The 25,125-nt window shown below is 32.7% G+C and overlaps 1 protein-coding gene across 3 annotated transcripts; it reads left to right on the forward strand.

Moving 5' to 3' along the window:
- Positions 1–4,890: 4,890 nt before the first annotated feature.
- On the forward strand, positions 4,891–23,497 carry LOC128175154 (elongation of very long chain fatty acids protein 4-like). 3 transcript variants are annotated; one of them, XM_052840581.1, is made up of 8 exons: positions 4,891–5,047; positions 7,346–7,406; positions 19,502–19,689; positions 19,955–20,038; positions 21,033–21,089; positions 21,498–21,612; positions 21,705–21,832; positions 23,095–23,497. In XM_052840581.1, exons 2-8 carry the CDS (start codon positions 7,349–7,351, stop codon positions 23,272–23,274), a joined length of 810 nt encoding a protein of 269 aa, XP_052696541.1. In that variant the 5' UTR covers positions 4,891–5,047; positions 7,346–7,348; the 3' UTR covers positions 23,275–23,497. The 3 variants fall into 3 exon arrangements, with proteins under 3 accessions (XP_052696541.1, XP_052696540.1, XP_052696539.1); XM_052840580.1 differs by lacking the exon at positions 4,891–5,047 and adding an exon at positions 6,921–6,941; XM_052840579.1 differs by lacking the exon at positions 4,891–5,047 and having other exon boundaries at positions 7,304–7,406.
- Positions 23,498–25,125: the final 1,628 nt, after the last annotated feature.

Raw genomic sequence — 25,125 nt, forward strand, 5'->3', positions numbered from 1 at the left:
CTGTTGACATCAATTAACAGCAAAATCACGTTCTGAGATTCGGCTCCGCTTGAATTCGGATAGACTATAGTGAAGGCGCCAGGAGCAGCGGGAATTCAAGCGTGATAATGAAGCATACGTATTTTTCATGATTTTTATTACATGTAAAAGAAATGATATCGAGAGAAAACAACATACATATGTACTTAGAATCTCTTCTAATACATTTTTATTGTACAGACTCGCCCCCCCCAAAAAAAAAACCACACACACACACACACACACACACACACACACACACACACACACACACACACACACACACACACACACACACACACCAAAAACAAAAAAAAAATCAAAACAAAAAACAAAAACTAAAACAAATGTTAAAACTTAGCATTTAGATATACGCTAGGAACTCTTCCATTCTCAGGCCTGTAGAATTCAGGGGTCCTGTCCCCTCCATTCCGAACGTCTTCACGCAACACTGTTTCTTTTTACATGGAAAATTGTATTCCGAAGATTTTCTGTGTGTTTAGTGGAATTTATTTTGATTATCAAGTTTTCGAATAAGTCTGCCTCCGCATAACTTTTAAAAACGATGCCTCATGCCTGACTCTGTAGCAAAGCTTTTTTTAAAAAACGTTTTAATATCAAAATAGAATGACTAGTCATGATAAGAAAAAGGTTTTTTAAAAAAAAAAGATATTTTAGAAGACGACTATCTCGTGAATATTGGTATGAAGGCAGATTGCTAAGTTAAAACATGATATGAGGTGTAATTTTGAGATTTTATGTTGCTGCCGAAACGTTTTTTAGTATGATAATTCTGCATGTAACTTCAAACTTTTTGATACATAGGATGAAAACAAATCGTTAACATTTATCATAATACAGATTTCTGTATAATGATAAACTAGTATATAGCAAATACATTTTTGTTCTGGACTATATAAAAATTTGCCCCAATTCGAGCCTCTAACAATTACTAATTACTATAAATGTTGTTGATCATTTTAAAGGTTGTTAATTACACGTCTATATATATATATATATATATATATATATATATATATATATATATATATATTGGACATGAAAACTGCAGCTCATATATATATCAATTGAACAGTTAAAAGTAAGTTATCAAAAATTTTTAACATACAACAAAAGAACATCAAATTTTCCAACAGTTGGAAAACTATTATCTTACAGACAAATTAGAAAGAACTATGAATTACAAAAGTAATTAAATTCAATATCATGTATAAAAAAAAAAATGAATTAGCATATCTTAGAATTTTTGGATATCCTTCATGCATTGAAACTGAGAAAGGGGGGGGGGGGGTGACTTTTTATCGCAGCAAACATTTTTCTTAAAATTGAATTATTTTGGAGTTGCACCCCCCCCCTCCTACTTTTCTGGGAATATGTCAAAATTGATATGAAATTAAAGGACAAAGAGTGCTACCCCCAGCCATAATGAATTTCATGATTTGGGACGTGGTTTGTTTATTTATTCATTTATTCATTTATTAATTTATTTTTTTTTGGGGGGGGGGGTGGTTTTGGGTTTTTTTTAGGTTGTCAAATTTTTTGGGATGATTCTGTCCCCTTTCAAAAACGATGCAACGTATCTGGACATTCAAAACCATATATCCCAAAAGAATCTCGTTTAAGTGACTTTTTATTAAATAAAACTATTGTTGAAAATGAATGCATGACTGTATTGCTTATTCAGGTACGGTCTTGATCTACGGACACAGATATCATCCTTATAGGACTTGTCAAATTGTTATTTGGGTATAGTCCACTAGTACTAGTGCATTTTCCATAGGCGGTAATGTTAACGTTAGGGTTCATAGCTCCGGCCCTAATTTTCGTTCAACAACGAGGGACCTCTTGAATGAAAGCTCATCAAATTGTCTCTTTCCTGTTAAAATTTCGTGGTTTGAAGTCAGATTCGTTTTCCGGCAAAATGTGTCTGTATTGAAAAACTCTGAAAATGAAAGTAAAAGTAGGGAATTTCTCAGTTTTGGAAAGGGTGTACATCAGACAATTTCAATTCTTTTCTTCAAATGATAATTCAATTTTGACACTTGTTTTTAGAATTGCAAATCTTCTTTTTTGACAGGTGTCAAGCATTCTGATTTAAAATGTCCCAATAAATGTATATACACTATGCAAGTATAGGGACTATTTTGCTTAAAGGCACTGCTTTGTTGTACATAGTATTAGTATCAAATTCTAAAAATAGTTAGAGGGATATATATACCCATTTGTCAAATTGTTATTTGACAAAACATTGCTTAGATGCTTTGTAACATCACCAACATGGTTTCGTGGCGACATGTTTGGTTAATCAATAAATTGAAATGAATCGAAAATATACTCACTTATTTTGATTGGTAATGAGAAATACGCCACTAGAGCGGTGTATATAATTTAATTAACAGCTGACTTCCCTGGGTAGGTGGATGGACCCCGGGGTCCGTTCCCTAAATCTCGTTCACTATTTGTTTAAAGTGTCCTTTATTGTCCCATGCATTGTTTGCCAAACTTCTGCCATGCTTCATCTGTAAATTTAACATATAGGGAACCTGTTAGGTTTCACGTATATAGTTGTTACATAAAGATTGTCCGTACTGGCTGGGTCATTCTTTGGCTTTGGTAACTTAGATTAGAAGGTAGGCTCGCATTAACGATGTAATTGGATAGCGATATTGATAGAAAAAATTCTGAACAACTGTATATTTCAATGAAAATATCATTTTATTATTTTTCATAGTTTGTATAGATATGTATGTATTCTTTTTCACTTCAAGGAGTATCCATAAACTTGGGATATAATTATTATGTTATTGAAATACTCGTCTAAAGTTTATTAAATGTGAACTGTAATGATATTAATTGGTTAAACGTTAAAATACTAACCTACTATAGTTTGATTACATTAGTGCTTTAGTCTCCCTTGCTTGAAAAAAAAATCTTAAAAACCCACTTTGCTGAACAGAACAAAATTTTTCTTGTTAATATTTGTTCTAATTCAATTAAACTACACATGTATAGATCTACATTTTAATAAGAATTATTCAACTCAAAATTCCATCAGATAATGTACGGCCCTATCAGTAGCATATTCACACACTTAAATGTGTGGTGAAGGGGGGGGGGGTGAACATGCCTAAAAATGTCGCGAAGAGGGGGAGGAGCTACATGTAGTTGCAGGTGCTCGATCAGACTTTAAATGTAATGCGCGTTAACAATCCAATCATAATGACATTAAATGAGAATACTATTCAATAAAAGGCTTAGAAAATTTGACAAACACAAAGATACTCCCCCCAGTTTTGCCATCATGCAGCTTTTGCTTAAAAATATATGTTTGATATTCAGGCTTAGTTGTAAAGGAGGGATGATTGGGGTTTTACGTTTATGTAGTTATTTCGAAATATAGGCGATATAATACTAAACAATATCGATTAACCTCAGCAGAAATCTTTCTTAGTTATTACTTTTTAGCTAGCTGCAGGTTTCAGGTATATGTGTGTGACCCCATTCCCGTGTCTGAGAATACACTGTTCATGCGTGTGAAGTCAGGAGCCGCTACCCCCATCGTCATCCGCACGTGACTGTTTCAGGCAGAGTTAAAGAAAGACAACCCCTGACAGCTTCTTACAGCTACTGTGAAACGCACATGACGTAGTTATTCTCCTTTAAAATACAAACCACTTCAGATATATTACTGACCCCCCCCCCCCTTTTTTTTCTTGCGGCAAATACTTTTTTGAAATTTACCAATAAAAAGTAAATTGAGATGGAGTTGTCCCACCCCCTCCCCCTCCCTACTTTTTAATGGTAGAAGTTGAATTGAAAGGAAGGAAAATAAAAATTTAATAGTGAAATTGATGTTATATGAAGGTATAGGTACGCTATGCCCCCCCCCCCCCCCCGGAATAAGATTTTCATTTCATAAAAAAAAGCATGCTACCTGCATGCATTAATGATATTTCATGCAGTTAATGAATATTATTTACAAGTACATCCCTTTATATTTTGATATACCTTACTGTTTTTATCACGGACCTTTTGTATTGTCTATGCTTACTCATTGCTAAAGTATTGTAATTTTATTACATATATATCTTTGAAGAAAATCTTGACCAGAATCTGAAACAGTTAGTAAGTGACCCAAATACATATATATTTTTCTTTTCGATAAAAAAGATTTTTTTAATTACCTCGTATGCATGAAATTCATGCAAAGAATTATCTATATTATATGTTTAAAGAAAAATTAACAAACTTTAACAATTAGTATAATTACGGTTTATAATCAATTTATTCTGCAGAAAGTATACTTTGTAAATACATGAGGATGTAGAAGATAAAAAGGGACTACCGAAAAGGGAAATAACAAACTGGATCGAAATTAGGAACAGCAAAATCAATATGTCAATATCATATTCATCACAAAAATAATTGTACACCGCAAAATCGATTTGAAAAAAAAAATATTATGGAACAAAAAGGATTTTTTCATCGTTGCGTTTAAAGAACTCATTTCACATCTCAAGACGTACATCTGCAATGGAAAATAATTGCGTATTGTTCCTTTCGGACGTACTCTAGATCTGGTTCTTGCAAATGAATGTCATTGTGACTAATCATACAGGGACTCTCTGAACCTTGCACTGTATTTAAGATTTCTACAGTGGAAAAAAAAATCGATATCTACGAAAACATCAGCATCATAATAATTAACAACATTATTAGCTCACAACAGAATAAAATTAGAAGTTCGAAAATATCGATCACATCTCGGGTCCTGAGCTCTGCCTGAGTAATAAAATGTGCAAATGTAAACTCAGCTTGTGCTGTTTAAATACTCAATTGATCACCGGTATTTAAATACGGGTCGAACTGTTCGATCGGGTCGTGTTAAAAATTCAAATTATGGGGGAGAAAAGTCGAGCAATGCACGTGTTTTCGACGTCAATTTGGTTCCAGTAACATAAAACACATAATTAAAACTGAATTGAACGGACTTCCGACAGAAGGAAAAGTAAGTACAAAAACATTTCCCACCGTTTTTGTTGGGGTTTTTTTCTCGTGTTGTTTTAATTGTTTTGGCATTAGACATGGTAAAAATACACATATCAGCATTGCCGGATTTTCCCATCATGTTTGTGAACGAGCAATGTTTTTATTGATTTATGAAGTCTTTATAATTCTATTTTTCGACTTAACGCTAAGGACACAATTTATTTTTTGATGTTTTTGATTGAAAAAAATATCTCCTACGTCTAGACACTGAGTTTATCAAGTTCGATTTCAACATACACAGTAATTTGTTTTAAATATCAAACGAAGTACATGTACTGATGAACAGACATCGCTTTTGCTTACTGTCAAACATGTATGCAAATATGGCATCCAACTGCAAGAATATACCTGAATTGAATACAAGTACTTTTTTCCATCGCATTGTAGATCATCAAAACTTCACAGAACTATTTTGAATTTTCAGCTCTTTAATTTTCAGCGCACATCAAATTCTTAATCCTTATGTAGCTTTAAAAGTATATGTTTTCAAACTATTGACCCAGGGCCTAGTAGTGTGCTTGAGTTATTTTTTAAAGATAAGAATACTAATATGTGACCTGTTTAAAGTGAATTAATACGCAGGCAGACTTGACAGTAGTAATATGTTTAACCAATTTGTAAAGATATATATTGAAAGGCACTGAGGGATCAGTGACAGAATAGTTTAAGAAGAATTTTATTCTTCTTACATGTACATGTATATACATAAGTATTTACGGTTAATATCGATTGAGCAGCAGGCAAAATAGCCAATATTTGTACTGTACGTTGACAATATCGAATCCTTATCACCGTATTTTACATACAAAAAAAGATTGGTAAAAAATTATTATCTATTTAAACCACCATTGTGAGTTAGAATTCTTATGAATTTTACAAACTCCGACAATCAGTTTCCATACATACATGTACATGAACTAGTAGATGTATCTGTCAAGAAGAACAGTATTTATACCTCACCAGTCAATACGAGTAGGGGGGGGGGTGGTAGTGGGGGGGGGGGGGATGATTTCACGAATTATATACATTCATTTTCATGCCACTTTATAACCGATGAATAACGAAGCATAAAAACTTATTAGGACCTAATTCTTATTAAATTAAAATATTTTCAAACAACATTCTATATCTATAGAAATTGATTAAATATTTGAAAACAAATTAACTTAATTAAACGTTTCTCTGCTGGTTGTATTGGTTTTCTATAAAAGGCGAACTCTCATGCTGTTAAATTGACTCGCTCTTACTTAAACTATACGAATAGTTAACATGTATTAATTCGACATAATTCATTCGGAAAAAATAATCAATTTAAGAAGCATGTTCATTGGTGAAGGTATTGCATGGTTTTGCGGGATTGCTATTTTGAACGGCAGAATTCATCAGAAAATGTGCCCAACCTTTTAATATGGCTTTCAGGAACAATTCAAGGTCAGGGTTCGCTCATACAATTCAAATTCAGTCGAGAATCCGGAACAATAATTTATCATTTACAAATATAATTTACCTTACTCATTAATTTGCGATAGAAAAAAATATGCATGACATGTATGATATCCCAAAGCAGTTAGAATTTGAAGCCTGATAATAAACGGTTCATATATTAGTTTTCAACGCATGGCAACAATTAACTATGCATCAACGCCCCCCCCTCTCTCTCTCTCTCTCTCTCTCTCTCTCTCTCTCTCTCTCTCTCTCTCTCTCTCTCTAATCCTATTTATTTATGTACTTATTGAAGGCGTTTCTTGTTTTTTTCTTATCCTGTTTGAATACGTGACATCTGTATGCATGTTGTATGTACATGTATGTACTTCCCATTGAAACACTCTTTATAACGTGTAAAATAGTGAATGGTAAGTAAGGTCTTAGCTGTAAAGTTAAAGTAATGATCGTACGTAATTCGTAATTTCTTCCTTTTCAAGCAGAAATGATACAACAATTTTAGTGCGCTGAAGACGGTTTACGTTTCACACAACACTTTTCGTTGTGTGAAACGTAAACCGCTCTTCAGTGCGCTGAAATTGTTGTTATAAAAGTATCATTTCCTCTTTTAGATTGTCCTCTGTGATTTTAAATCTTTTGTTTCATTTGTTATTTATTTTCATTAATGAAACTGTTTTCCTAGTGCATTGAATTTAATTCTGATGTGAAATCATCATAAAAATCAAAATTGTGTAAGTGACGTCGATATATAACATGTATTTGGTGTAATTTCATGTATATCTGGGTTTTTTTTCTTTTCTGCACTAATGGACAGAAAATGACCACCATCACTGAAGTCCGGCGTTTTTACCGTTACGTCATGGACGACATGAGTGGTAAGTAAACTTTAACATGTTTAACTCTCAAGACTATCCAATATAATACAACAAGTTAGAGTTATTCTTCTTATCTCAAGTCCCTAATAAATAAATGTAACCACTGAGCCTTTTCTCGCAATTAAACATTTCAGTTACTGACAAAATTCATTGTGATCTAACCCGTTTGAATCAACCTGTGTGCATATGAGCATACTTGGAACCATTTTGACAAGGCCTTGGACTTTCAGTAGGACGTAACTATCTATTTCTTGCGTCAAAACAAGTTAAAATGACGCTGGCTTCAGGTGAAATATACACCGATTGAGTAGTCTTAGCTCAAAAGCCAGACAAATCTTGTTGATTTCAACGAGCAATGGCTGAGTGGCCTACAATGAAATAGACAGGCATACGTCACATTGCAGTTTGACACCAACTACCCAAACTCCAAGCTCCTGTTAAAATGGTTCTAGTTACTTGTTCGAGTCGAGCCTCTTATTCAAATACCCATAATAGATATTGAATACATTTTTACTGGCGTTTTATATGTTACTGATGATGTACATGTATATAGAGTAAGCGTGGTCGAACGACAACTTCAGCTTTAACACTGTGCCGGATAATTATGCCAGTGCCAAGGTGGCATTTTTGCGCCCGCTTAAGGCGCATTTCTCTAAAATTTCATTTATGTCAAATGATAGACCATAGCCTAGAGAGTAAATAACCACCTTTGACTCAGGTGTATCTCACCTGACAGGTGAGATATTTACCTTTAAACATAAATATCCTATAGGAAAAAAAAAATTCCCCTAGGAGAAATCATGTTCCTGTGGGAATTTTACAAAATCCTATAGGATAAAGACATTTCCTACAGGATTTTTAAGTTATCCTGTAGGAAATATTTCTCCTGTAGGAAAATATTAAATCCTATAGGAAGTTTAAAAAAAATAATTTCCTATAGGATATTAATATATTCCTGTAGGAAAATAATTTCCTCTAGGAATTTTATTTTCTCCTAAGGGATTTTTTTTCTCCCATAGGAAAAATATTATCCTGTAGGAGTAAATTCTCCCTTAGGAAATTAAAAATTCCTATAGGAATTATTATACTATCCAACGATGTACATGGTTAATTTATACATCCTTAGCATGACTTAGTCCTAAATTGGACAATTTATATATCTCATTGAAGTTTTTGTCTAAGTAAATGTAGTCTGTAGTGTTGCAATAAAAAAGTATGCTGGCAATTAAATAAAGAAGACAATATTTCTAAAGGAAAACACTTTTTTTTAATTCTAAAAGAAACTGGGTCAATTATGCAATGTTCAACTACAGCATACCCATAGTCAGATACTAGTAGTTAGTCCGAAATATCTTACATTTTCGTGGCTTTTTTATTTCAATAGTCAGGAATAGGCCTACCTGGAAAGTAAATTTCAACTTCGTCAAAAAGGCCAGGTAAACAACAGATATTTCGGAATTACTCATAGTGTCTGAGATTTTCTGTCCATCAAGATGATGAACCCATGATATTATGAGAATGAACTACGAAACCAAGTTTCTACAATCCTTCAAGCAAAGTTTGCAAATTATTCAGTACACATGTGTCTTACATTTACAATACCATAAGATCCAAAATACTTACAGCAAATGAGTTATATTTGGTGATGTTTAGAGAACTGATTCACGACATCGAAAATTAAATTCTCGGAAAATCATCAACACGAGAAACAATTTACAAATGCATGATTCAGTCCAAACAGTTGACAGTGTGTCAGAAGATTGCATCGTGTTTGTTTCAGATCGTTCTTTCCAGACTAATAATAACGTAACAGTAAGCGCTTAAAAGACTACGACAGGTGTTGACTAAAATCCGAACATTTTATTGGGGGAGCTAATGCACGATACTATCTGTTTTGCAGTTATTTCGTTTTTTAAAATATCATAATAATCAATGAACAAATTGTCACGAAGGCGTCGGGAGAGCAGCGGCGTTCGTCGTCTTCGTAATAAAAAACAGTTGTTTTTTTTTTTTTTTTTTTATATTTTTTTTTTTTTACATAAATTACATGTGTTTATTATAGAATACTTAGTCTATTGCAGTGTATTCATTGTTCAGGGCTGGAGCAGCAAAATGCGATTATGAACTCTGTTGTATACACAAACGTGAAGAGGGAGTCATACTTCGTTAGCGTATGTTGACAATTAACCTGGTATTTTACACATTGGATATATTTTAGCAATAACTGCACTCGTGCAATTCTGTTATTTGATCAGGTGTAAAATTTTATCTTACTTTTTAGCAAGAGGTTACAACTTTAAAACCCTGTTTTACGTACTTTCCACTCTAGTGTAAGTGCATGTATTTATACCAAAGTTGAAAGGAAAGAGGAAAACCCCAATGAAAATATTTAAACCCCCCCCCCCCCCCCCCATTCCAAATCGTCAGCGCCCCCCCCCCCCCCCCCAATCCAAATCTCCAGCTACCATGGCTACTGGGGTGTGTTTGAGTTTTAATTGAATTAAGTACTAGAAACCAGAGTTTAGATCGATAACATATCCAATAGATATGATTGTTGGCTCACCTTTCATGGAATATATATATTTCACTGAAAATGCTACAAATCATCCAATTTATTAAAAATTTATGGTAAATTTTTAGTATTGATGATCATATTCAAAAATGTGTGAGAACTGATTCAAGGAAACTAATTGCCATAGGTTTTATGATACTATATGTGAAAGATTTTTAACCACTATTAAACTGCACTTTATGAAAATCAAAAGATACAGGGAGGGTATTGATGCAAGGGTATTTCTTTGTGATGTGATGCTTTTATCATAATGATATCATGAAGATACTTGCAGTATTGCAGGTTTCTTATCAGAGGAGACTGAATGGCAATTGACCTCTTAACGATTATTAATTAAAAATGTTTTACTGAAGGAAAGCCTCATGAATCTGTGTATATACTAGTGAAGTGGAGATGGTGGGTTCACTTAAATGGTTATATTTTTTCTTAAACCTCAATGAAATTGGAATTATGGTGTTTACTTTTTCTTAGAACCGCATATGCTTTCTTATTCTATTCAAAATTCCCTTTTATAGGATGTTAGTGTAAGGTAAAGGTAGCAAGGGTCAGTTTCGGATTATTTATACATGTTAATAACTAGCTGTATTTGGTGAAGAATAAGTGTTGCTAAAAGTCATGAAATAGTTTTTAATGATTATAATTAGTTAGAGAGATGTCTTCTGTTGAAATTGGTATGCAACATATGGGTCCCTAATGACTAATATTAAGTTCATGAGAATCCTGAAAGTACCGGAAAACTTTTCATCTTGCAGCTATGACTGTTGTGTTGGCTTTACACAGTGACATTGCAATTAAATTACAGACAAGGGGTAAAATATAACATGAAACATTTCATTTGAAGGGGAATAGTCAATGTTTTTACATTTTTACAGGAATTTACGAATTCTTGATATAACTGATTGTAACAAAAATGACTTTTGAATAATTAAAAGTGGTCATTATTATCCTGAAAACCTTACAGAAACAGTTTAATCATACAAGGTGATTGGTTCAGCCGGGAATGGGGGTGTTACTAAATCAGAATTAAATTAACTTTTTTATTTTTCAATTAAATATGATCAAATTTAAAAATTTCTACTTTAAATTGCACAACCTAGCTTTCTGATTGTAAAGTGTTTTTGTTAGAAAGACTAATTAAATGTCAAAGGTGGCAGTGGATATTTATAGTTTTGTGTGAAAGACCGGTCAAATTTTTGAAAAAAGGGGGGGGGACCTGACATTTGAATGTTTACTTTAGGGGCATATATAGTCATATTAATTATTGTTCAGTTCAGTTCATTTATTCGCTCAAAACCATTTCAAACATATGTTACATGAGGAAAAAAATAACATTAAAACATACATATAAATTTAATTAATTGCAATCATTTGTTGGGGAGTGGGGCACATGTCCATTGTTGATCAATATACCGGTATAATTACACTTTAGTATTGGTAGTTTTTTTTTATCAAATAGGGAAAGAAAATGCTACTGTAACAATGTTGTCAAAATTTTCACTTCTGGATTTGTGCTTGAAAAAGAGGATGCATGGGTCCCCTCAAATAATCGATAGGTTTTGCATGGGTAGACAATATCCAGAGAACAGTTGCTTCTAGCAGTTGCTTGGGGCTTGTTCATGCCTGCCAGTGAAAGGTAAAAAATGTAAAATTTTTAGAAAACAAATTGAGATGGGGCTCTTCTAGTAAATGTAATCATATGGAAATCTTAAGAGTCAGGACTATGTTTACCTTTGCATGCAGAACAATTTTAACAATTTTTAACAACCCTGCCCCCCAACGCACATGTAAGAATACACTACCCGGGCCACTACATGTATATCTAATTGACATTTCTTTAATCAGCAGAAAAAACTGTCACAGTGGTATTTAGAAAATTTACATACATTGTATCTCAATATGTATATATGATGTATGTGATAAAATTATACCTGTATTAAAAAAGTACAACTAGTTCTATATACTTGTATAGTTAAATGTAGATTGCTTCAGACAACCCTTTATATTCTTTAATATATTCTGAGGTGTAATTATATTTAAATTATCAAATACAACTTAACTGATCAAGAACTTCTAAAACCGGTAGTTACAAATTTCAATCTTCATATTAAAAAAATGAAGTACCTTAAATTGATTGGTATTAATACAACTAAAAAGATTGATAAAAAAGCTAGCCACTATGTCATTGAATGTATTTTCCTTCTCCTTGACATTTACATGTATGTTTACTTAATGGATAAAACCATGCATAGTCATTATTTGAATTTCACTATCTAGTAATCCTACTGGTATGAATCAGGAATATCAATTTTATAAATCTGAGTGACAAGTATTTAGTTTATTATGAAGTTCTATTGTGATAATACATGTACATGTTCATCTACATGTACCATCCAAATTCACCAATAGCCTGTTACTGATTACCTGACATAATAGCATATAGGAGGTTTTGTTTTATTGCAAAAAGTATGTGTTTAATTATGATCTACAATTTTGTGTGCCCAAATAAAGCTAAAGATACATGCAAATCTTAGTTAATTATAGCTGATCAAGTTTATAGACTTTTGAAAATTTAACTTGGTCAGTTTATAGTATTATATATAAATAATTAGATTATGAAAATATTAATAATTTTAAGAAATAACCTCATCACTACAAATTAATGCATTGTATGATAGCATATACATGTATCAAAGATGACAAAAAAATATCATGGTTTTTAAATTTCTGTAAGCTCTGTTTTTTTTAGGAAAAGCCATTAAGAAGCCTTAATTGGAGCAAAATTAAATTATTGTCGTCCTGTACAAAAATTGCTCTGCCATATATATTCCTTATAAGTGAAATATTTCTCCTGACAAAAATTAATGATATTCACGAATCTTATTTATCATAAAAGTTTAAGTTACAGGCAGACTTATTATACTAACAGGTTTTTGCAGTAAAATAAATCTCTAAAAAATACAGCTCATATTGCTTTAAATAGTCTAATATTCTAATAATCTAAGATTTTCTATCATTGAAAAGTGGACCTAGGTGAAATTAACGTGCAGAATTTGGCGTTTGTACCTTTATAATATCTAAATAATTAGAGTAAACAAGTTAAAAAAAATCCATAGACCCTTCCCAAATGAAGGAAAATGCAGCAAAGAAATAGCTCCATGTGCGTTTTGATAATTTTACATTTGTCTTTCAATATTGTGTTTGATTGAATAATTTAATTAGTAGCCCTGGGTGTTTTTGTTACGTAGATGAAAGTGGGCTTGCCTGAGATAAGCCAAGGAGACACACTGTGTATACCTCATTAGTACCTTTTGTTCTTTCACAGACCTTGCAATTAACTAAGAATTCTTAAGTGTCTTTGTAACGGGCACGTTCTGTGTATACCAATTAACCACCCTATTGTTCTCCTAATGCTACAATCAACAGAGCAAAGGTACATACACACGACTCGTGAGAACAGGTGTCCGATCGAGCAGTGCACGTGAAAGCAGGAACGAAGTAATTGAAGGGGGGGGGGGGGGGTCTGCCATTACTCTGGATGTCAAACAATACCCTTTTGTAAAAAAAGAATGATTTATACACTTCTATTGAATTAATTGTTGTACATATATGAGAAAAGAGAAAGTGACCACCTTCTTCCAATTTTAATTTACTACATGTAAGTCACAATCACATTCTTGCAGTGTGCGTACCATAATTATTTCATCATCACCAATTTATTTATCAGGCACGTAGCATGGGGGGGGGGGGGGGGCACTTTTTCTCGCAGCAAAGATTTTGTTAAAATTGAATTATCATGGAGTTGCCCCCGCCCCCTCCCCCACTTTTTTTTGGGAGTATGTTAATCATTGAATTAAAATAAAGAAATTAAGAGAGAAAATGAAGTTTTATACATGTAGGGAGACTACGCGCTACCGCCCCCTCCCCCCCTCCCCCACGGATTAAGATTTTCGTGATTTTGGGTAGTTTATAATGGACTTCTAGCTTTTGATATCTCAGGCATGAAAAGGGCGACGCATTCTAGACTTGCATTCATAATGGATATTAAAAATATGCACACTTTGACCTTTTCATATAATCTTGATTTGTGAACAAATCCAAACGGCTCTGATCAGTAAGCATATCACTTCTGAATTGGGGATTGGGATTTAAGGTGGAATAACACATCGTCATAAAATGGCTGACCTCTGATCAAAACGACATGTTGTTTTATTAAAAGGATTTTATCGACGGCATCATGTAACCTACTTCACAGCCGAGTGGATAAAGTGTCGGGCTTGTGATCCGTACATACCGAGTTCGAATCCCGCAGCTAGGGGCTTTTGTTGTTACTTACTGAATTGATTTTTTAAGATATTCCTTTTTTATCCCCAATTTGCAAATTGTTCGCTTATTTGACATATGTATAGTTTATTTATCATTATATCTTTCATAATCAAAGAATTTAAAGTTAATTCGAATGACTTTTTCAAGGTGTGTTATTCCACCTTAAGGCAATGGGGGTTGGAAGTAGATTTAAATTTTTAAATAATTTTGTACTTGGTACAAGTATGCGATTGAAATTAATTCCAGTATTTATTTAGTTGAACTTTTTCTCCTTTTGGTCACCCTCTTGATATAGGGACTTTAAAAAGAGCGATATTTGAATGGTTGAACGACATGTTATGTTGATCATCTATTGTATGGCCTTCGTCGGATTTTTCTGCAAAGATGTATCGCTGTTGACCAGTGCACCCATTTCCTCTAAAAAATAATTCGGCACTCAGAGCCATTATTTAATTAATTTATGTCTTTTTAATTGTTGGATCTCACAAAATATTCATACAAGTACAGACACGTACTCGTAGCATCGTAGTTGAAAATCGGGGCAGACTCATCCAGAAAATCTTAACAAGCAAAAAAGAATACAGAATATATGCATGCATTTCCAGTCAAATTCGGTTTAACCCCCCCCCCCCTAAAATTTACCGCCCGGGTATGAATACATGTACCTTCCGACGCCCCTGGGTAATTAAACGAGAAACGATTATAAAATAATAAATCATAACTGATGAGTATAAAAATAGGTAATGGGATTTTAAAATCTACTAGTTAAAAAAACCCAACAACATTCATTTTTTCAATAATCAGTTAATGGTCCTTTATGATATCATTCAAATATTTAATTACATATGCCATAATAAACTGCGCCGTAGCGCATATGGTAGCGCGTGCGCCTACGGACCCAAGGGTCGTAGGTTCGATTCTCATTGCCGGCGTTGATTTTTCTCCAAATTTTACTTCTGTAAAATGCCACAAAAATCAGAATTATATCAATCCAGCAATGCCCAGTAACAGTTCTCAATTCTCGGCTCGATACAAATTTGACAAATAAATTCAAGCATGCATTGAAATATGTAGTATACACAGCCTTCCGTTGATATATATATATACACATGAGAATTGTTAGTTCGCAGACAAGTTCTAAATCTAAATCATGCAAAGTAAAAAAAAAAATAAAGTGTGAAAAAATTCGTGTGTTTTTTTGCAGACTTTTTTTTTTCATTTGGCAGTTCATAAAACATACTTCATCCTGTACACAGTAATTTTGCCGTAAATTACTTTGTCCACGAACTTCTCTAACAATCCTCGTATAGATATACACGTGTTGAAATTAAATTGTCACACGCCTCGGATCGGCTTTGTTTCTTTGCTTCACCTCTGTATATAAGTAATTTTTTTCAGCCATGATATCTTTTTTTTCACTTCAAACATTTTATATTCAAAGTAATCTATTTATAATAGTTTCTGAGCATTCTATTATCTATTTTCACATCGTAACACTCTAATGAAAAGCAAAAATCCATCAAGTAATTAAGTATCCTGCCCCCCCCCCCCCCCCACACACACCCCTTTCCCCCGATAATTCAACATATTTATACCGATATTTATACCTTAATATTGCCGCGGACGCAATGTAACAACCTCCTGCTAAAGTCAATTATAGTTAAATAAGTATTTTATTCAAAAATATACATATAAGTATATAAATGAATCTGGATTGAACAGCAGGCAACACTAGCCTATATTAGTTCTCTCCATCTGAGATCAAGGTATAAATATTTATAATACTAATAGTATCAAAAGTCAAGTAGCTAAAGTCAATTAGAACTAAATATTGGTTTTACTATAAAGATGTATGAAGCATTACACACTCTGGTACTGCATGTAACGTTATATGCTATTTTAAAGCCCCCCCCCCCCCCCCCCCCCCCCGATCTACCCCTAATCCATCGTGTTCATAATTATAGATGTAAAATTGATAATATTACGGTGTTCATATGGACAAAGAAAGTAACTCTTCAGATTTTCAAGTTTTTTGAATGGCATTATTCTTATAGAACACCACAGATCGACTGTTCTAACCGAAACGTTTGTGCCCCGATTTGTCTGTAATAATAAATTATTACATCCGGTTTTCAACTCGGGCAAACTTGTGTTGCGAAGTTTGTATTTCTGTCCAGTTTTAAAGGTAATTCAACTGATTGCAACTCAGTTGCACTCTAAATCTAAAATACATCTTTTTGTTCTTTATTGAATGCTAAATGAAAAATAGATACTTATAGTAAAAAAAAGCGAGATTTATTTGTGGTCCGAATTTTCTCGAATTACAGTGTCGGAGAGCTGTCTAATAGATTTAATGTGTAATCTAAAGTGTATGATCGCATATAGATCTATCGTAATTTTATGTCTTATTTAATAAGATTATATAATGTTGGTATATACAAACAATACTTTTGTTTTTGAACAGTTAATTATTTGTCAATTTTATATACAACCTGTCAGTTTTTGAAGAGTTGTGCACTAAGCAGGACAAGGATCGTGTTTAATTCAGATATTACTTCTTAATATGATTTACCTACAAAATTTCTATAATATTTTAGGCACACGAAAGAGACAGTGCATACCTTCTTGTGCTGACTGTCACACTTGTCATAAGAAAAAGAGATGTTTTTGGAAGACAATGCCACCATCAATGGATTATTCTTCAAAGCCGGTTGGAGAAAATCTAGAGACATTGAACTAATGCAAACATTTATAAGTCAGTCTCGAGTAACTTATCATTGAGAATCTGATTTATGTGCTTGAATTAGTTTAGTTAACACCACCTTAAATTTTCAGCATTGTGAGTATTTTAATTGAAAGGCAAAATATTAATAATTTTTCCTTTAAACAAATGGTGTAAATACCCTATATAATTATAAATCCCATGGCATCGTCTTTATAAAAAAATAAATAATTGCCACATCAAAATGAAATTTGGAAATAATATATTTGTTGAAGATTTTTGTGAATTATAGAGGCTAATATATCTTGTAGAGTAAAACAGCCTGACAAATATATCAATAATTAATGTTTTATAAAAAGTCCCATGGGAGTTTTCTTTTCCTATAGGAGTACAGAAAAATGTTACTGTGGCCAACTAATTCCTGTAGGAGAGAAAAAAATCCTAGAGGAAATATTAAAGAGGATTTTTTTCCTACAGGAAATTATAATATCCTATAGGATTTCTTTTTCCCATGGGAGATTTTCTTTATCCTATAGGATTTTTTCTTCCCATAGGAAATATAAATATCCCACAGGAGGAAAATTTCCTACAGGAAAACTTTGAAATCCTGTAGGAATTGTCTTTATCCTATAGGATTTTGTAAAATTCCCACAGGAACATGATTTCTCCTAGGGGAATTTTTTTTTTCCTATGGGATATTTATGTTTAAAGGTGAATATCTCACCTGTCAGGTGAGGTACACCTGAGTCAAAGGTGGTTATTATCTCTCTAGGCTATGGTCTATCATTTGACATAAATGAAATTTTAGAGAAATGCGCCTTAAGCGGGCGCAAAAATGCCACCTTGGCACTGGCATAATTATCCGGCACAGTGTTCTTTATTGAGAGAACGAACTACACGGACTCGTAATAGTTTTCCATGTATGGAAAAACTGGCTGTTCCCTCAATGTAACGAACTGAACGACAATGACGTTAATTTAGCCCTTTAACTGAAGACAGAGTCAAAGAGAAAAGTATATAAATATTAAAAAGGTTTATTTGATAGTTCATAATTTTTTAAAAATTAAGCGATCATTGCAGAAAAAAAACACACTTAAGTATTTGCTCTGCATGCAAATCTTGAATGAATTTGAACTTGAATAGATGTGTCAATACCCCCCCCCCCCCCCCAAGGTCGATAAATTGAGGTTATTAACTTACCAGATACCAGCACCAGTAATATGCAATGTCGTCAAATTCTTTGATCAAAAGGTACAAGAATTGTAGATAAAGAATTTAAAATTCCAATTTTTGTTTCAACTTCTGATGACTTTAAAGTTTTGACATATTGCGATCGGGCTGTGTCCAATGTAAAGCCAATTAATTTATTAGTAATCATTTTGATCCATTAACCTCGTTGACAATTAACTTTTCGAAAAGTTCTTTAAATCCCAAGGTAGCGACATCCAGATCCTTGAACAAGATGCAAAAGATAGGAGACAAAAAAGGAGATGTCTACCGCTTACTGCCATCCCGTCATGCGTATAATATAAACGATCAACCTTTGTGATACTACAAGTTCACAGCAATTAATTTCAAAACAATAAAGTCAGTTGTAACGAGATTTCTTATCAAGTATTAAGGAAATAAGACAAACGAGTTCTTTGCACACAAATATAGCTAGAATCACAATGAATACTAGATTTAAACGTGATAAAACAATGTCAAACGAAAACAGAATTTTCGTTTTAAAGTTTTAGTAAAATGTAAAGCAACAAAAGAACTGTATTGAATTGAACACAAGGTGCATGACATCATGGCGTTGATTCTTGGCGTTCACAATTACATGAAAAAAATTTCCCCAAACCAAAAACTGTATCATGTATACTGGTTTTCGACTTTACATGTATGTATTATTTTATGCATTAAATTTTTTGTGTATATATTTACATCTACTACACATTATTTCCTCTATTTCTTACGGAAACATAAATATAGTTAATTCATAGCTCTATAGAAACAGCCAGACTGAAATCTACACGCCCCGTTTATCGATTGGTCGAAATCTACAACGGCTGAAACTGACAAGATACTGACAGGAATAAAATGGACACGCCCTGTTTATCGATTGGTCAAAGCCATCAGCAACCTAAGAAAAATCACGGACTGCACAAAATAATCATGATGATATCAGACTCAAAGTCTCACAGGAGACGATTTGGCTGTTTCTTTTATCTCACGTACTTATGTACATTAACAGTAATTTAGTGAATTTTACTTACTTTTCATAATCAATTTATTAATTAGTTAAAAAAATTACATAACCCGCTAACGCAGGTTATGTATCTTTTCTGCAATGTCACTACCTTCATATCCCGAATGAATCCCCAAAGAAAGCATTTTATTGTTTAAATGTATTTGTTATTTTCCCATGTATATTTGTTATTTTCCCATGTATATTTGTTATTTTCCCAAATATTTGTTATTTTACAATCACAGATCCTCGTACACAGGATTGGTTCATGGTTCGATCCCCGGCGCCGATTCTTCTAAGTATTGGCGTGTATCTTTACCTAGTAAAACTGGGCCCCGTTTGGATGAAATCAAGAAAGGCCTACGATCTAAAAAATCCAATGATTGTCTACAACTGCTGCATGGTTCTGCTAAGCATGTATATGTTTTATGAGGTATAGTTTGAGTGATGACAGGTCGATATTTTATATGTCCGCATTTATGTTTTTTTATAGAGTGCATGAAATATGAAAATAAAAATATAATCGTTTTTGTCTTTTTGGATCAATTTTTAAAAACGAAACCATAAATTCCGCCCTAAAAAGTGTTAGAGCAATGTCTAAAAATGACGATATAGTAAATGATTCTCTATTTTTTCATTATCCTACGGGTATTTTAAATCATATAGAAGCAAACATCATCAAACATGTTTCATTTTAGACTCTAATGGCGGCATGGTTCAATACAGACTTCAGTAAGCAATGCCAACCAATGGATTACTCCAATGACCCGAACGCTTTAAGAGTAGGTACATGTATAAGTATTTATTTTAATTTTTTTTTAACGATTTATGTAGCTTTCTTGCAAATGTAATTCACATCAATTTAACGCTCTGGTGATGATAGGTTTGTCTGAAAGGCAAGTAGGTTTAAAATGCATTATAAAATTGCATGTTGAAAACATTAATTTTCTTCTTAAACATTACGTCTAAAGTGCATCCACTGGTGCACTGGATATCCGGTATTTTTCGCGATGATGTAATTCTTCGCTTTTTTCGCGACCACATTTACATCGCAAAATATCTAATACGCAGAAAGTATATCGTGTATTGTTTCCTTTAAAAAAAAACTTCTAAAGTCGCAAAAAAAAATGACACACGCAAAATATATAAATGTTACACATTTTCCACATTATTGCAAATTTTCTGATACGCGGAAAGAAAAAACGGATATACGGTTGGTCATTGTTGAAAAGCTGCCTGCCAACATTGTATGATCTTGAATTAAATAAACCATTTTGTTAAAGTTGGTAATAATGCTTCATTTTCTTTATATGTATTTGAATTGTTGATCCTTTGAACGAGATTATCTTCATTTAAATTGATTACATATACTCTTTACGTCATAAGTTGCGTCATTAAAATCGAGATTCCTTGAATATGTAATGCAAGACTCTCATTGGAAAAAAATGAAATAAATAATAAGATGAAAAGTTTATCGGCTAACAAAAAATATGACATTTCCATCTAATTTCAGTGAACTAATCATAAGCAAACTCTTTTCTTTTATGTACCAATTATCTTTGATTGGAGTTAGGTTCTATATTGAGTAAGGATCTAAACAAAATCTCCATTAAATGACTTGTGCTGAGTTGCTGATTCTGATACGCTTTAAGATTTAAACAATTTCTTGGTGTTCAATTGGAACAAATTGAAAATTAAAAATTCTATTCATTTGAGAAAAACTTCATTTATATGTAAATGTAACTCTGTTAGAGATTTTGATTTTTTATGTTGCAGATTGCCAATGTAATTTGGGTTTACTATATATCTAAACTAGTCGAGTTCCTTGATACGGTAAGTTAAAAAGAACAAATAATTCACAAAAAGCCAATGAATTTTTTTTTTACCTTGATAGGTATACAATATGGTACAATATTGAAACAATTAAGTTAGCCAAAGTAATGGTTTTTAATCGCTAACAACTTATACCACGGGATACAACGATAGTGTCTAAAACCTTAGAAAATGTTTAATGTATTACATATGTACTAATGTACCCGAATTTTTTCAAATTTTTTCTCTTCACTCATATACAATTGAATTATATTTTTCACTTTTTTCCGTATTTTATAGTAAGCTTATAATTACCGTAACTAATCAATAACATTTAATTGATAAAATATGACCTTGAATATTGTAACTCGTGTACATGTGCCTGTGATCTGGTTTTAAGAAATAATAATGAATATAATCGACTTGCAGGCCTTCTTCGTTTTGAGGAAGAAAAACAACCAGGTAACCTTCCTTCACGTTTACCACCATGCTGCTATGCCTTTCTGGTACTGGCTAGGAGCGAAATTTGTTCCTGGAGGAGAGAGTACAGTATTATTTCTTGTTGGAAACGTCTATCTCTCTGTTTTTTACTCAAAATGTATGTTTCCCCTTCTTTTTTTTTAATTGTCATTACAGGTTACCTTGTAGTGAGCTTAAATAGTTTCATACATACCATCATGTACACCTATTACCTGCTGGCAGCGTTTGGGCCGTCCATGCAGAAATATCTATGGTGGAAAAAATACATGACAAAGCTACAGTTGGTAAGGGAACACGTCTTAGACCCCATGCCAATATTATACCCAATCCCACTCACAAACTCAAGTAAAAACTACAAATTGAACTAAGGTTGACCGGACCAAATATCAAGTAAGAACCGTTTTAACAAGAGCTTGGACTTTTCGGTGAGACGTTATTGTCTAGTTTGATCATCAAAATAAGCTGTCAAATATTGACCTTCTTTCTTCTAATTCCCTAGGAGAAGCTCATTAATATTCACAGACTGTCAAAACCAGAAAGTTATGATTCCAACGAACTGCTCTGCTGTGTGAAATTGACACTGTTTCAGCTGAAATATAAGTCGGACAAATGTTATTGCGTTCAATGTATTCATACATGTATTAGCCAATGACTGGACAGTTTATCATGAGTAAACCCTGCCTTCATCAAATCAGAGTTTGTCACGTACTGCCCTAAGTCCAAGCTTTTGTTAAAATGGCTCTAATTAAAAACATCGTTCCAAATGACGTTGTTCGTTTTACTTGATATTTGACAGTTGATATATTTGATTAATATTCCTACGATTATCGCACAAGAAGTTATAGGGACAACCGTATTATTTTGTATTACGAATTTAATATAGGGAATCTGATCAGTGCTAAATAATGTTCACGGTCGATGTTATGCATTTATAATTTACATGTAATACAGTATAACTAGTACATATAGCAGTATATACCAATATCCTATAATTGAACTATTTGATATACTATAGTATGAAGCTACGTAACATAGAAATAACAATAGATTTGTCTAGAAATACCAATAGATTTGTCTATGGTGACGGGTAATTAAATTCAGATGTTAGAATACTGTCATATTGTAAATTTTGTAGTTACACCCATCCATTAAATTTGAAATTTACATTGTGACTATACCATCACAAAATCATTGTATCTTTAAAAGAATGTAATTACTAGGTTAGATAAAATATTTTCTCGAAATTCATTTTTATACTTTTACCCGATTGAAGTGCAAATTTGAATGTATGGTGGAATTCAGAATACAGATGGTGTTATATACAAATTGTTCTAAATGAATAACAAACACAAGAGTGATGATTTATTAACCAGTATTTGGAAACCCAAGTTAACAAACACGAGTTAATAAATTATTATCAAATATAAGATTAAATTCCCATAGACTTGGACTAAATGTATGAGAGTTTTTATCTAACAATCAATTTTCTAGCAGAAAACAAATAAATGACTTATGAATATTTAATTTTTTTTCGCTGTCATTACAGGTGCAGTTTGCCTGGTTTCTTCTTCATAGTATACAAGTGTTATACGTAGGATGCGGGTTTCCAAGAGCGTACATTGTGTGTCAGTGCCTTTTTACTATTTCACAATTTGTTCTCTTCCTTAACTTTTACCAACAGACCTATACAAAATCAAATAAAACGGAAACGGGGAAACAAAAGTAGGGAATGGGCCGCGATCCCTGCATATCTTATGTTACTTGATACTGCTACATACCTCTGGAGTCGAGTTTTGTGAATTTTCTGTCATTATGCTCAAACTCTCCGAATTATCGCTATTTGACTGTTAAAATAGATATGAGATTACATTGTACGTGTATATTCTTTTTTGGAATGCATGGATCTTAAATTGTGTTTAATATCTGCTCAATACATATATTTGAAATAACTTGATTTTGGATATTGTCTTTTCCCTCCTGTTTTCTTTTATAAGGACGTTCATTATATTTCATAATTCAATCTCTTTCTTTGCCTTTACAGCACTGTATTTGACATCTGTCGAAATAAGAATGCCGGAGCTTCATATTTATAGTCTGTCCCAAGATATTCATGCAGCACATTTGGACGATTTTTAATAAAAATACACATACTTGTGAAAGAAGTGCAATTGGAATAGTTGAAAGGGATAATTTCCTAGATAATTTCATTGACACACTATCATCTTTCACTCTGAAAAATTCACAGGAACAAAAACAGATTCCTTACGGAAATTTATAATGGGGAATGTTTACATCTTTTCTCCATTCGGAATACACTCGAAATACACTGCGCAATTTTTCAACGGTATCATCCGGGCTTGCTCCGTAGACATCACATTTTTTAGCATTATATTGAAATCTGATAAGCTAACAGGGGCGTTTCGACTGAGAAATCTTGGAAATTTTTCCTACTTTTGAATTAACATCGTCTTAACCCTTAGGTATTTATAAATATCAAGCAATTAAGCAAAATCTGAATTCATGATATCTTGGGACAGACTATAATTTAAAGACTGACACAGTAACAATTTTAAACGGTTTGTTCCCGTTTTGCACACATTTGAAAATTAGGTATCGAAAAAATGTGTGCGAAACGGAAATTTGACCAGGTGAGATAATTGCTTAATTGCTATAGTCTATATCACAGTTCCTGTAAGAGCAATTGACAATGAAATAAATAAAACATATCTACTCTCGATTGATATGTACATTTATTTTCTGTTACAATATAAATATGCACATTTACATAATAATTGACATCCATGTTCTTGAATTTAATTATAAACATCGATTTTGGTCATGAACAATTTCATTAATTTCTTTAAACAAAACAGATTATTGCAAAAATGTTGTGTATGTAGTCCTTTTGTTTATCTCCCTGCCTTAAGGAAGGACATGTACACGCTACAAGTTTGAAGAGAAAATATCATATATTAACATTTATTAATTGCTTTTGCTGACATATAGGGAGGAAATGTGTCTAGTGAAAACGCTACTAAATATTTTTCATTTATGCTGTGGCTTGAATAATCGAAGAAAATAGACAAACTGTATGATGATATAATGATAAATAGGCAATTTTATATGCATGGGCCTTTATGCTTCAAAACTGAAAACATTTTTTCACAAAACCTATCAATTGTCGACCTAATTCATACATTTTCAACCTTCTTCAGTTTGAGGTATATCGAATCAATATTTTAATTATCATTTTTGTCGGAATTAATTGAGCTACTGATTTGAAAAACTAGAAAAGTGACCCGCAATATATTAAAGCGGTGATGTCGATCATAAGATCTACTGTTTCTCTTCTTAATAATCTTTCTGTTGATACCAAACAACCAATTATAAACACGCGTTTTACATATTTTGCAGCTACAATGTAAGTTGTAAAAAGAGACACGGAGTAGCACATATGACTGTCCGTGTATTTTTCCCCTTTATTACATGACTATTCACTGAATTGGCTTCCAATTGGCTTGGGACCAGCAATTTTTCCTCAATTCATTGACTTTTATATATAAAGTAAATGGGCAAA

This window comes from Crassostrea angulata, chromosome 3, assembly GCF_025612915.1.
Source record: "Crassostrea angulata isolate pt1a10 chromosome 3, ASM2561291v2, whole genome shotgun sequence".
Taxonomy (NCBI): Eukaryota; Metazoa; Mollusca; class Bivalvia; order Ostreida; family Ostreidae; genus Magallana; species Magallana angulata.

Coding starts and splice junctions, on each gene's coding strand:
- LOC128175154 (XM_052840579.1), top strand. CDS start 7,304: ATGTATATCTGGGTTTTTTTTCTTTTCTGCACTAATGGACAGAAAATG. Junction 21,090..21,497: donor TAGTCGAGTTCCTTGATACG/GTAAGTTAAAAA, acceptor ATCGACTTGCAG/GCCTTCTTCGTTTTGAGGAA. Junction 21,833..23,094: donor ACATGACAAAGCTACAGTTG/GTAAGGGAACAC, acceptor CTGTCATTACAG/GTGCAGTTTGCCTGGTTTCT.